This window comes from Ylistrum balloti, unplaced genomic scaffold, assembly GCF_031769215.1.
Source record: "Ylistrum balloti isolate Yb309-2 unplaced genomic scaffold, AGI_CSIRO_Ybal_v1 Utg369796, whole genome shotgun sequence".
Lineage (NCBI taxonomy): Eukaryota > Metazoa > Mollusca > Bivalvia > Pectinida > Pectinidae > Ylistrum > Ylistrum balloti.
Genome location: NW_026781976.1, coordinates 625,690 through 640,263, shown reverse-complemented (window position 1 = coordinate 640,263; position 14,574 = coordinate 625,690). Strand labels below are relative to the sequence as shown.

The 14,574-nt window shown below is 37.8% G+C and overlaps 1 protein-coding gene across 1 annotated transcript in view; it reads left to right on the top strand.

The window, feature by feature from the left end:
* The window catches only part of LOC132544392 (uncharacterized), a 42,685-nt gene extending 28,111 nt beyond the window's left edge, over nt 1-14,574 (top strand). Inside the window, exons 3-8 of the mRNA XM_060207976.1 lie at nt 6,356-6,504; nt 7,249-7,333; nt 7,593-8,094; nt 8,587-8,715; nt 10,925-11,309; nt 13,325-14,574. Coding sequence (XP_060063959.1) covers nt 6,356-6,504; nt 7,249-7,333; nt 7,593-8,094; nt 8,587-8,715; nt 10,925-11,309; nt 13,325-13,595 — 1,521 coding nt within the window. The 3' untranslated portion in view covers nt 13,596-14,574. The remainder of the gene's footprint in view (nt 1-6,355; nt 6,505-7,248; nt 7,334-7,592; nt 8,095-8,586; nt 8,716-10,924; nt 11,310-13,324) is intronic.

The following is a 14,574-nucleotide window of genomic DNA, read 5'->3' as shown; positions in this document are numbered from 1 at the left end:
TTGTTGGAGATGTTGAGATGTAAGGTGTTGGAGGAAATGTTGAGATGTAAGGTGTTGGAGGATATGTGGAGATGTAAGGTGTTGAAGGAGATGTTGAGATATAAGGTGTTGGAGAAGATGTTGAGATGTTAGGTGTTAGCGATGTCGAGATGTGAAGTTTTAGAGATATTGAGATGTAAGGTGTTGGAGTACAATGTCATACAACCCGGTCTGATTCCTCGTCATAGAGGTAGACAGTAGTGACACTACGTGAAGGTGAATGGTCTACAAACGACCTCAAACTGTGTGTAATTATAAAAACATAAACCGGTATGGTTCGGAACGGTGCAATAGGTATGTTGTACGGCCTACACCAGCAGTGCGCGTGGGTGAGAGTGTGCTTGATTCCCCTTCTCGTCCTTCGTACCCCCTCCCACATAACCAGAACTCAAGAGTTGGGCAATTATCAGGAGACAGGCATTCCATCAGAACCTGGTGCTGTGTACTCAAAATAAACACCAGTCAGGAATGTTTCCTTCTCAGAGTATTGTGTGTATAGCGAAAAGGTACCAGGACCAACACATACACCATAGACTATGTATATATTATACCAACACATACACCATAGACCGTGTATATATTATACCACGTCCAGCACATACACCATAGACTGTATATATATTATACCAACACATACACCATAGACTGTGTAGATATTATACCACGACCAACAGATACACCATAGACTGTGTATATATCATACCAACACATACACCATAGACTGTGTATATATTATACCAACACATACACCATAGACTGTGTAGATATTATACCACGACCAACAGATACACCATAGACTGTGTATATATTATACCAACACATACACCATAGACTGTGTATATATCATACCAACACATACACCATAGACTGTGTAGATATTATACCACGACCAACACATACACCATAGACTGTGTATATATCATACCAACACATACACCATAGACTGTGTATATATCATACCAACACATACACCATAGACTGTGTATATATTATACCACGACCAACACATACATCATAGACTGTGTATATACTATACCACGACCAACACATACACCATAGACTGTGTATATATTATACCACGACCAACACATACACCACAGACTGTGTATATATCATACCAACACATACACCATAGACTGTGTATATATCATACCAACACATACACCATAGACTGTGTATATACTATACCACGACCAACACATACACCATAGACTGTGTATATATTATACCAACACATACACCATAGACTGTGTATATATTATACCACGACCAACACATACACCATAGACTGTGTATATATTATACCAACACATACACCATAGACTGTGTATATATTATACCACGACCAACACATACACCATAGACTGTGTAGATATTATACCACGACCAACAGATACACCATAGACTGTGTATATATCATACCAACACATACATCATAGACTGTGTATATACTATACCACGACCAACACATACACCACAGACTGTGTATATCTTATACCACTACCAACACATACACCATAGACTGTGTATATATTATACCAACAGATACACCATAGACTGTGTAGATATTATACCACGACCAACACATACACCATAGACTGTGTAGATATTATACCACGACCAACAGATACACCATAAACGGTGTATATATTATACCAACACATACACCATAGACTGTGTAGATATTATACCACGACCAACAGATACTACATAGACTGTGTATATATCATACCAACACATACACCATAGACTGTGTATATACTATACCACGACCAACACATACACCATAGACTGTGTATATATTATACCAACACATACACCATAGACTGTGTATATATTATACCACGACCAACACATACACCATAGACTGTGTATATATTATACCACGACCAACACATACACCATAGACTGTGTATTTATTATACCAACACATACACCATAGACTGTGTAGATATTATACCACGACCAACAGATACACCATAGACTGTGTATATATCATACCAACACATACATCATATACTGTGTATATACTATACCACGACCAACACATACACCACAGACTGTGTATATCTTATACCACTACCAACACATACACCATAGACTGTGTATATATTATACCAACAGATACACCATAGACTGTGTAGATATTATACCACGACCAACACATACACCATAGACTGTGTAGATATTATACCACGACCAACAGATACACCATAAACGGTGTATATATTATACCAACACATACACCATAGACTGTGTAGATATTATACCACGACCAACAGATACTACATAGACTGTGTATATATCATACCAACACATACATCATAGACTGTATATATTATACCACGACCAACACATACACTACAGAATGTGTATATATTATACCAACACATACACCATAGACTGTGTATACATTATACCACGACCAACACATACACTACAGAATGTGTATATATTATACCAACACATACACCATAGACTGTGTATACATTATACCACGACCAACACATACACTACAGAATGTGTATATATTATACCAACACATACACCATAGACTGTGTATATATTACACCACGACCAACACATACACTTCAGACTGTGTATGTATTATACCACGACCAACACATACTACATAGACCGTGTGTATATTATACCACGACCAACAGATACACCATAGACTGTGTATATATAATACCAACACATACACCATAGACTGTGTATATATTACACCACGACCAACACATACACTTCAGACTGTGTATGTATTATACCACGACCAACACATACTACATAGACCGTGTGTATATTATACCACGACCAACAGATACACCATAGACTGTGTATATATAATACCAACACATACACCATAGACTGTGTATATATTATACCACGACCAACACATACACCACAGACTGTGTATGTATTATACCACGACCAACACATACACCATAGACTGTGTATATATTATACCACGACCAACACATACACTACCGACTGTGTATATATTATACCACGACCAACACATATACCATAGACTGTGTATCTATTATACCAACACATACACCATAGACTGTGTATATATATATAATACCAACGCATACACCATAGACTGTGTATATATTATACCACGACCAACACATACACCATAGACCGTGTGTATATTATACCACGACCAACACATACACCATAGACTGTGTATATATATATAATACCAACGCATACACCATAGACTGTGTATATATTATACCACGACCAACACATACACCATAGACCATGTGTATATTATACCACGACCAACACACACACCATAGAATGTGTATATATAATACCAACACATACACCATAGACCATGTATATATTATACCAACACATACACCATAGACTGTGTATATATTATACCACGACCAACACATACACCATAGACTGTGTATATATTATACCACGACCAACACATACACCATAGACCGTGTGTATATTATACCACGACCAACACATACACCACAGACTGTGTATGTATTATACCACGACCAACACATACACTTCAGACTGTGTATATATTATACCAACACATACACCATAGACTGTGTATATATTATACCACGACCAACACATACACCATAGACTGTGTATACATTATACCACGACCAACACATACACTACAGACTGTGTATGTATTATACCACGACCAACACATACACTTCAGACTGTGTATATATTATACCAACACATACACCATAGACCATGTATATATTATACCACGACCAACACATACACCATAGACTGTGTATATATTATACCACGACCAACACATACACCACAGACTGTGTATGTATTATACCACGACCAACACATACTACATAGACTGTGTATATATTATACCACGACCAACACATACACTACCGACTGTGTATATATTATACCACGACCAACACATATACCATAGACTGTGTATATATTATACCAACACATACACCATAGACTGTGTATATATTATACCACTACCAACACATACTACATAGACAGTGTATATATAATACCACGACCAACACATACACCATAGACTGTGTACATATTATATCACTACCAACACATACTACATAGACTGTGTAGATATTATACCACTACCAATACATACACCATAGACCGTGTGTATATTATACCACGACCAACACATACACCATAGACCGTGTGTATATTATACCACGACCAACACATACACCATAGACTGTGTATATATAATACCAACACATACACCATAGACCGTTTATATATTATACCACGACCAACACATACACCATAGACTGTGTATATATAATACCAACACATACACCATAGACCGTGTATATATATGTAATGTACATTACATTTACACCATAGACTATGTATATATTATACCACGACCAACACATACTACATAGACTGTGTATCTATTATACCAACACATACACCACAGACTGTGTATGTATTATACCACGACCAACACATACACCACAGACTATATATTATACCACGACCAACACATACACCATAGACTGTGTATATATTATACCACGACCAACACATACACTACAGAATGTGTATATATTATACCAACACATACACCATAGACTGTGTATATATTATACCACGACCAACACATACACCACAGACTGTGTATGTATTATACCACGACCAACACATACTACATAGACTGTGTATATATTATACCACGACCAACACATACACTACCGACTGTGTATATATTATACCACGACCAACACATATACCATAGACTGTGTATATATTATACCAACACATACACCATAGACTGTGTATATATTATACCACTACCAACACATACTACATAGACAGTGTATATATAATACCACGACCAACACATACACCATAGACTGTGTATATATTATACCACTACCAACACATACGTCATAGACTGTGTATATATTATACCAACACATACACCACAGACTGTGTATATATTATACCACGACCAACACATACACCACAGAATGTGTATATATTATACCACGACCAACACATACACCATAGACTGTGTATATATTATACCACGACCAACACATACACCACAGAATGTGTATATATTATACCACGACCAACACATACACCACAGACTGTGTATATATTATACCACGACCAACACATACACCACAGAATGTGTATATATTATACCACGACCAACACATACACCACAGACTGTGTATATATTATACCACGACCAACACATACACCACAGAATGTGTATATATTATACCACGACCAACACATACACCACAGACTGTGTATATATTATACCACGACCAACACATACACTGTAAAATGGGTATGTAGTGCGGTTTCCCAGGTCAACCTTGAGTGGATGGTAATACCGAAAGCTGCAGTTTCAATGAGATGCACTTTAAAGATATTCACATTATTTTATGCAACTTCCTCCCTCCATTTTTAATTTTATATATCAAAGCTTGTTTAGTCAATTGTAATGGCAGTTTCAACCAGATCCAGTGAGATTTGCTTTTCTGCTTTAATCGTGATCGACTACTCCCGATAGAAATATACATTTTTGTACTAATGTTACCAAACCCAGTAAAAGAACAGGTGATGTTTGTGTGTGGGACAGTTACAATGCTCCTCGGACGAGATACGTTAGGAAGATACGTGCTGGAGATATAACTCTCCTATACACAAGATATCCGTGACTGTACAGAGGAACAGATTATCTCATCTTACATAGGTTTTCATGTAAACGCCCATTGTGATATTGTGATGTATTAAGTACTAGATAGGTACTAGGAAGTTCGACAGTAGGATCTGCTATAACGTTTACTGAAACGTCCACATATAACATCTATCCTCCGTTGGTATGATCGAAATTCATAGTTTGTCTCTCACTTTGTTGTGATGGTATCTAACGTTAATAACGGTTATTGGTTTGTAGATTCATTACACTATAACAACTTCAAAGTGAAGAAAACGTGAAACTCGTGGTATATGATGAAGAAAACAATAAATTTGTTTCATTTACCGATATCAATTCAACAGTGCAAAAGAACCAATCATTTCAAGTGTTACAAAACATTCATATATAAATCAGAATATATGTCTCAGCAACATAAACATTCATAAACAAACTCGGAGTCTTGGACGGAGGGGAGAAAACTTGGACAGAGACGTGAAACCAAATATTTGGAACGATACTGGAAAAAATAAACCAGACGTCAAGGAAAAAGCAGAAAAAAAACATATTTTTTCCAGAAAGTTACGATTACTCTATCTTTTATGTTTTTCTTTTTGTTTCTTTCAGGTTTTTTCGAACACTCCCGCAGAGGGAGAACTTCAGCGAGGAGATATTTTTCTCGAGATAAACGGGAGAGACGCAGAAGGATTTACACACAAACAGGCTTTAGACCAGATCAAGTTTGGCGGAGGGCAAATCGAACTCTTGATAGAAAGGTATGAGGGGAGTGGGTACCGCACATACAGATGTACATAGAAGACGGGAAGTGGGTGTAGCTTCTACATATCACAAATGATCATTATTGATGGAAGATATTGTAAATTTTATCCAGGTCTCTAGCATCTCTAGCAAAAATACCAAAGTGTTAACAAAAGCTTAATACAAACTCATTATCGATAGAACAGGGGCAAACCATTAACAAATGATAGATATACGAAGCGGTCATCGGAAATGTATATTGAGAACCACTTGTTCCGGGGTGTAGATTCTGTCGGGTTCTCAAATGGCAAAAAGGTTAACAACAACGGAACCACAAGACATAATAATGAGCAGCTGCTACACGTTAACACCACCGAGTGGGGATACATGATTGTGACTATACAGAAATGGGAAAAATCATAGGGAAATCAAAATCCCTACTCTTGTCAAACATGCTAGTGTAACGCTGTTTCTTTTGGTTTCGAGGTAGGAAAGTAAAGTTTCAAAATAAGCTTCGTTTATTTACAGTAAAGACGAGGCAGTAAGAGACAGTACTGATGCCTAGCGACTAGCATACCATGTTGTTTAACAAAACTTTGTCCTATGTTTTGTACAAATGTAATATGATACTTTATGATATTTAGATTAAAGTATGGTTTAACTGTTTACAACATCGGTGCTTAGACCAATTAAATGTATGATGAATTATGAACGGTTTGAACGTTATGTCATATCCACTGTTTGTTTGTTAAATCGTACAGACCGGCTACACCAAACATCAACCCTCTTCATCCTCAAAGTCCAACACGAGCTCCATCTAACCTCCCGGCTGTCTTACCTGGTGCGGTAAGTTTTACGAACAGTAAGGCCGCTTTAACCGACTGTTTAATCACACGAACACACTGATATACAGAAACAAATTATTTGCTGCTTAAATACTAGAGAAGTTTTTAATCTTGGGTAACTTTTTATCGATATTTCTAATTCTAGTTATTTCTAGTTCTTAAATAATTATCAAATTTATTTCGACCGTCGTTGAAAAATACGAATCAGTGATGGTGTAACCCGACTTTAGATATAAATGAAATTGCGTTGATCTCCACAGATCCAGATTCCTATAAAGAAGCGACCAGACCCGGTATACGCAGCCCCCAGCATGCCACCACCACAGAACACATCCGGGCACCAGCCTAAAAAAATAACACTCAACCAGTTCGGAGGCGGTACCACTAATTATGGTTCCAGCTACGGTAAGCCCTCGGTGAAAACCGGGTGGTCCCCGCAATCACCCCCTTCCTCCCAACAACAGTATTCCCCTCATCCCAATATGATGGTGCGTGTCCAGGATAGTCTTGATAGTGCTCTGTCACCCAAGTCTTTCTCCTCGTACCAGCAGCCCGTTCAACACCAAGCTCCTCCTCCAATGCGCCAGTTCAGTGCCGGGCCATCCTTTCCCACTCAAGCTGTGTCTGCGGCACAGGCAGAACTGCAGGACCAACAGCCCAGTTATATCCGGTCAAGTGACCCTGTGCCCGAGGAGGATTACACGTATATCCCTGTATCACAAAGGAAGCAGACATTTAATTCTAAACCTGCACCACCACAGCGTAAGTAATTCCTCCATAATTATAAATCGTTGATCGTATCGTTTTTAAACTTTTAAAAAAGTTGCAAACATTAACAGGTATGCCTAACGATGATTCCAATTTAAACTTAAATAAAACACTCACCTGAGTCTTCAAAAAAATGTGAGATCACTTACCTAATGTCTCTTGATTTCCCGGTGTAATCAAGCTAACTGACACACATTTCCTGTTACTTTCTGTAAACTGCCATTTTCTGCGCCGTCCTGTGTCGTAACGACTAGGGTGTGTCTTGTTCTGTCACGTGATGGCCCTGCTCGCCTGTAGTGTACTCATCCCTTGCTATTGGTAATCTCCCATCCTTCCAGATATCACCCTTTTGAATCCTAATTGCTAGTGTGGTTTGTGGTTTGATGCTTGTGGGATTTTATCTAGGTACTTTAAAATCATACCTTATGTATCATTGTATTGTAAATATGATAATTATCATTAAACACAATCATTTGGACACAACAGAGGACATGCGTTATAATAACGGCAACAACGAGTTCCAAGAGGTTGCTGAGGAGGAGGAAGATAATTATCCAACAGCTCCAGTTTGGGAACGACGAAAAATGTTTGGTCAAGCAGCACCGGCTAAGAAAGGTGACCAATTAGATTAGCACAAGGCAGCCTGCAGTAATCGTCTATGTCCCAAAGACATGTTGTAGTGCTTCTGGCATAGGAATTAATGCTAACACGGTCGTAACTTGAAGAATGAGAGAAAGAACATTGTAAAAATAGATATAGAAGTTGAGGAAAATGGCTTCAATGCAAATTTGTATATCATAATTGAAAATCATTTCAACTTTAACGTCGCGCTGATGACCAATCAGTTTTAATACTCTTTCTTCATGATTATGAATACTTATTATATTGATGTTTACACGTGAAGAACACACAGAGTTGTAACTATACTAAGAAGGTAGTATTTATGATTTATTTTGTAGTTCCTTAACAGATGTAGATATACACGTTAAACACATAGGACGTTGTATAGGTGCAAAGTAACAGAACTAGAGTGACGTGGAAGATCAATTCTAGACAATCCAAAATGTGATCAAAACAGGACTTCGACGCTGACGCACCAGAAAGCAATTAAAAAAGTACAATTCATTTTTAACAAAGTGGAGAGCAATTTTAAAAGTAAAGTCCAATGTTAACGAAGCGGTAAGTAATTTAAACCATAGATTTCAATGTTATAGAAATGGAGATTAATTTTTAAAAAGTAGAATTCGAATTTAACGAAGCGGAGAGTAATTGAAAATGTAGAATTCAATGTTAACGAAGAATAAACGCTTAGTTATGCAGTGTTAGGTATTGTATGTTTGAGTGCTGTATACGTCATCACTTACTGAGTACTTGATTCATAAGTAACCCAGTATAGGTAAGCATAGATCCGCCATCATGAAACTTTTTTGGTAATCGTCAAGGTGCCTGCCATGTTCACACAATCAACAGATAATGTTCACAACTGTGATGTAGATCAGTTGATAAGTGATCCTGTACCTGATCACAGTGTCTATAAAATCTACTTACACGAATACTTGTGTTGTAGAACATTTCATCGATATGATATCCTATGTATAGTACATACTGTCAAAGTAGTCGAGCGCATGCCTACACATCTCACACGTGCACTGTTGATCATTAACACGTGCATGCTTTTCTGTAGCTAGTACTTATATTTGTGCGTTACTTTTTTACGTTAATATTGATGCACAGTATTAATACTGTTCATGTGTCCGTGTTATTGATCTTTGTAAGATAGATGTCTGATTAACGATATTATGTTCTATTTGTTATCAAAATGATAAACAACAGAGAAAATGTCATCGATATGTTTACGTTGCAGTATTTGTCCATTGTTTTACTGATTAACATAAGAGATAGTCCTCAATTATCGTTGTTACGTTTTGAATCGTTATGTCTAGGTATTAAATCCGATGAATTATCGGTGGTCAAGGTCAAAGGTCAAAGTCACACTATTACTCTGGAGGTTATCAAAATTTAAACAGTATTTCTATAAAAGCTTATTAGTAGGAATTCCATTTTCACGTTAAGTCAGTCATCAGTCAAACTCAAAGTGTCTAATGCTATATTTGGCCACATTTGAAATAGAAATAGAAAGGACTGTGAAAAAAACACGTGAATGACACCTTTCAACACAAAATGTATAGAATTAGATACAATACAATGAGTAAAACTGCAACATATTTATCAAAATGTGTATAAAAGTGATTTTGTTGTAATTAGAATTTCCAAATATATATTAAGGTAATCACATAACCCAATACTAAACTAGAGTAATGCTTATCTAGAGATTCACAAAGTAATGCAACGTTCTCAAAGAAAGTATGGGAAGTAACAGCTAAGCATTCAGCAATACTAATGATCTTAATGAAAAAAGTCGATATTCCTATCAGTGAAGAATGGAATGATGCTGATAAACACTATTTATGCGGTGTGATCTGAAGAAACTCACCACTTTACATGTATGAAATATGTTATCATAAATGTTTGTAAAATTTGGAAAACGTTGTCTTGAATTAAGTAACGTTACATACATATTCACTAAATTCATTAAATACTTCATACAGGTTTATAGGAAATGTTTTTGTATGCTCCTTGATGTTATTTGTACATTTTCTGGAAACCTTTTTAATTTTGTGTTTTTATCCAAAATTTCATCGATTTGTAGTAAATTGTGATTCTTATTGTAGCCGATGGATAGATGTAAGTACCCATTCATTTCATTTTTTTCTTGGAATTAACTTTGAACTGTTGTAAGATTGATTCTTTTCGTGTATTCCAGCTACCCCTAAGGGTCGAAAGGGGCCGAAGCCGTTTAAACCTCAGTCACAGGACGCTGTTGCTTTTGGAGTGGATTATACCAAGGTCAGTAAGCAGCCCGAGCCCCCGAGGTTCCAGCCCGCGGCCCCACCACCACCGCCGCCACCAGTTCAGTCGAAACCGGTAAACTATAGCGGTGACACCACGGATGGATATGATAAGGCACCTGCATGGTCTAGCTCGTTGAGATCCTCCAACGTCATCAAACCTTGGGAACTGGAACAACAGGAGAGCTTCATGCCTTCTCAGAACACACCCCAGCGAGGAGCCCCGCCCTCCGTCAGCCCCAAACCGACGTCGCCAAGACCCCCTCCACAGGCTCCGGTCCAGAGGCAGCTCTCCGTCAGGTCGGTGGTTAACGGCGCGCCCCACGGTGACGGTGGTGATACCAGGGTGGTTCACTTACAGTACAATTCTCCCATGGGCTTGTATTCCGGGGCCAATATAAAGGACACATATAAAGGTCAAACACAAGGTCGATATCCGTAAGTTAACGAGGTGGAGACTAGCCGCCAAGGCATGCCACCATACCTGTAGCGGCGGCACCACATAGTGCATCAAGTCCATGATAGTAGCCACGCTCACAAATCCCTTATAAACACAACCAGACGTTGTTGAGAGTTGACGGTTTTGTGTTTATGTAAGAAGGACTTTTGGAAAAGAAAGTCTTTGTAGTTTATTGCGCATGTGCATTGAGCTCTTTAGATATGAAATAAGATTTACACAAAATGGAATGAGACGCATAAGACCAGAGTCTTATGGATGGAATATATTGTGCATATAGTAATACCAGCATTTAATTAATTTTGTTATTTCTAGCAAAAGTATACATCAGATATTCACATAGTATAACATTTCTCACGTGCATGTGAATACTGAAATTACGAGATAATCGCTTGCGCAACTTGTATTATGAATGAAGAATTAGCCAGGGTATTACTAAGAAGAATTGTTACAATGTGTCAGCTTTCCTTCATCGCGTTAACTTATGGTATCCGAACATATAAAGCTGATAAAGACGACACACTCGATAGATAACTGAAGTCATGTATGTGTGATTTCTAATAAAAATAAAACAGCAAGGTGTTTTGGCATGAAAAAGTAGAATTAATCTAAACACATTGGTTGGCTATCATGGACTGATGGTGTGGAAGTGAGACGTCACGCAGGACCCTGCAACGGTAGAGTAGATTCTGACTAGTATCCGTCTTAACAGCATGTCCACACCCTTGTCCACTACCACGTGTGTACCTGTGTCTGTTAGGTGTACTGGCATGTTCCCAATCGGTAGGGATGGAGGACATCTCTGCATGATGTATCCCCTATGATAAGGGTGGTGGAGGCAGGATAAATCCCATATTTATATCACGCGCTTTTTTTTGGGGGGGGGGGGGTGAGGGGGGGGGGCGGTTAGCGTACCTGCCCATATGAATTGTTACCTCTATTTCGATTTCCTTCAAATCACCAAATCAGAGCCTTGGCACCACTGACGAGGCCTCTAGGGATGGAACATAAGAAGGTGTTTTACTCTTGTGAGTCTTTTGTACAATCTTTGTTACCTCCCTTTGATAAGTAGATAGCATTTAGAATTATCATTTAAAGTTTGCTGAAAGTTTGTGCATTTAAGTTGAAATCATTGTGTTTTGTTTGCGGTGTTAGATTAGACTCCGAGTGGTAGTTCTGCTTCATTAAGGGATGGTTTTTGTCGGCTAATCCAGCTGTGTTTGTGTATCGTATTAATTATAAATTGTAAACGAATAAAAGAGGAAACGAAGTATTGTTTGATTAAAGAAGGGAAGCGAGGTAACTCTATTTAGGAGACCAGCAATTCAACGGGAACATGCCAGAAATCTGATTCTCAAATCGGCGTAGGTTTAATTCCTGGTTAAAAAGTGGGTCCAGTTAGTTTTAATGTATTAAATCATACCTCTGTGTAGCTATCGGTCCCTCCCATGGTATATGACACGCCCATTAATGAATAAAATGGACAAGAATGCATATCATTTGCATTAATATTAACAGGTGTGTTTCCGATCATCAGTAAGTATAGGATCGGCATATTACTGCATTGTGTAGTAGGTAATATATATTTACAATGTATGAAGGAAACGTGCCACTGAAACAATGTATTTACCATAATACGTAATTTGATAAGAATCACTCAAGTTGAAATATTATTCAACCAACTGTGATTATGAAATCTTTAATTTATAAAAAAAAAAAATGAAAATTGCTAAACGAATTTCGAAAAAGCAAATACAAAACGACGTGTTTATACATATACCCCACAAATAACTTATATTTATGTTTTTAAATTAATGTTGATTTGTGAAATAAAACATATTTTTATGCTTGCAATTAGGATGTCCTCCACTGCAACGTCCACCGGGCCCGCCCCCGCCACCACCAAAACTGGAGAACGTGACTGGAGTGAGTCGCACGTGTACCGGATGTTGCACGCTCAGAAAGAGCCACCAGCATCGCATTCGGCGCCCATGGTGAACACCAAGCCCCCACCACCTCCGATGTCCTACAAGCCCGTAGCACCTCCACCTCCACAAAAGCAGTACCAACAACAAGCCCCGCAGAACAACTACGCCTTCGACGATAGCTTCGGGACGTCGGACTTCTAAGTGAGGATTGTGTTGGCAGCATGCTATCCTCAAGGCCACTTCCGGTGCTGCAACTTAACTATTAGAGGTTCTCGGCCAATGTTATAATGAGAAGAGGCGGTGACATGTGAAGTATTCATAAGCATTTTGTAAATTATAAAGACCATCCTTGTCCAAGCTACCTTGGCCCATTGCTTTGAAGCGAAACATTTCTCATTATACTTGGATTCATGCAAAGCTTTGAGTTTTGAGGTGTGTAGTGACATATCCGGTCTATTTAGAGAAAACAACGTTCTTCCGGGAACTTGTTATTTTGACAAATCGACATGGTGCTGATTGAAGTGTCTAGATAATGAAGTTATAATTACAATGAATTCCTTCGTGTTGTGGATCGAAACAAGAAATATGGTCTATGTTCATCCACCATACAAAGGGCAATGTCTTCCACAGAACGGGAAGACTATTAGATAATGAAGTAGAAACTTCGGGAAATCAATCAATTTTAATGAGATTTCGATAACATTGGTATTTATATAATTGTTATACCGTTTGGTCGGACTTGAAGAAAATGTGCAATATCATATTTATTATACATGTTTTGTGTGACGACTAGTTACACGCTTCCTGTGATTGTACTTTAAGTGTACTTATTTATATTAGAAAAATTGACTTAGATGTTCACAGACTTATGTTAGGATGTAACGATGAAATATAGTTGGCGGCCCATTGGCTTACTAACAGACGGTCATGTGATGAGATTGGACATAGGAATCGCTTTTGTGTGCTATTGTAGTATTTTCCTCCTTCCTGGAATGTTTATATACAAGTTTATGCCATAAAATAAGATTGTGCAATAAATATTTTATTTGTAAATGTGACACATTAACAGATCTTTTACACTTTTAATTTATGTTTATATCGAGATGCAAAAGGGATATATCATACACGGCAAATATTGATGAGCTAAGACGTATATAAAATAAAGTGGTCTATCATAGTC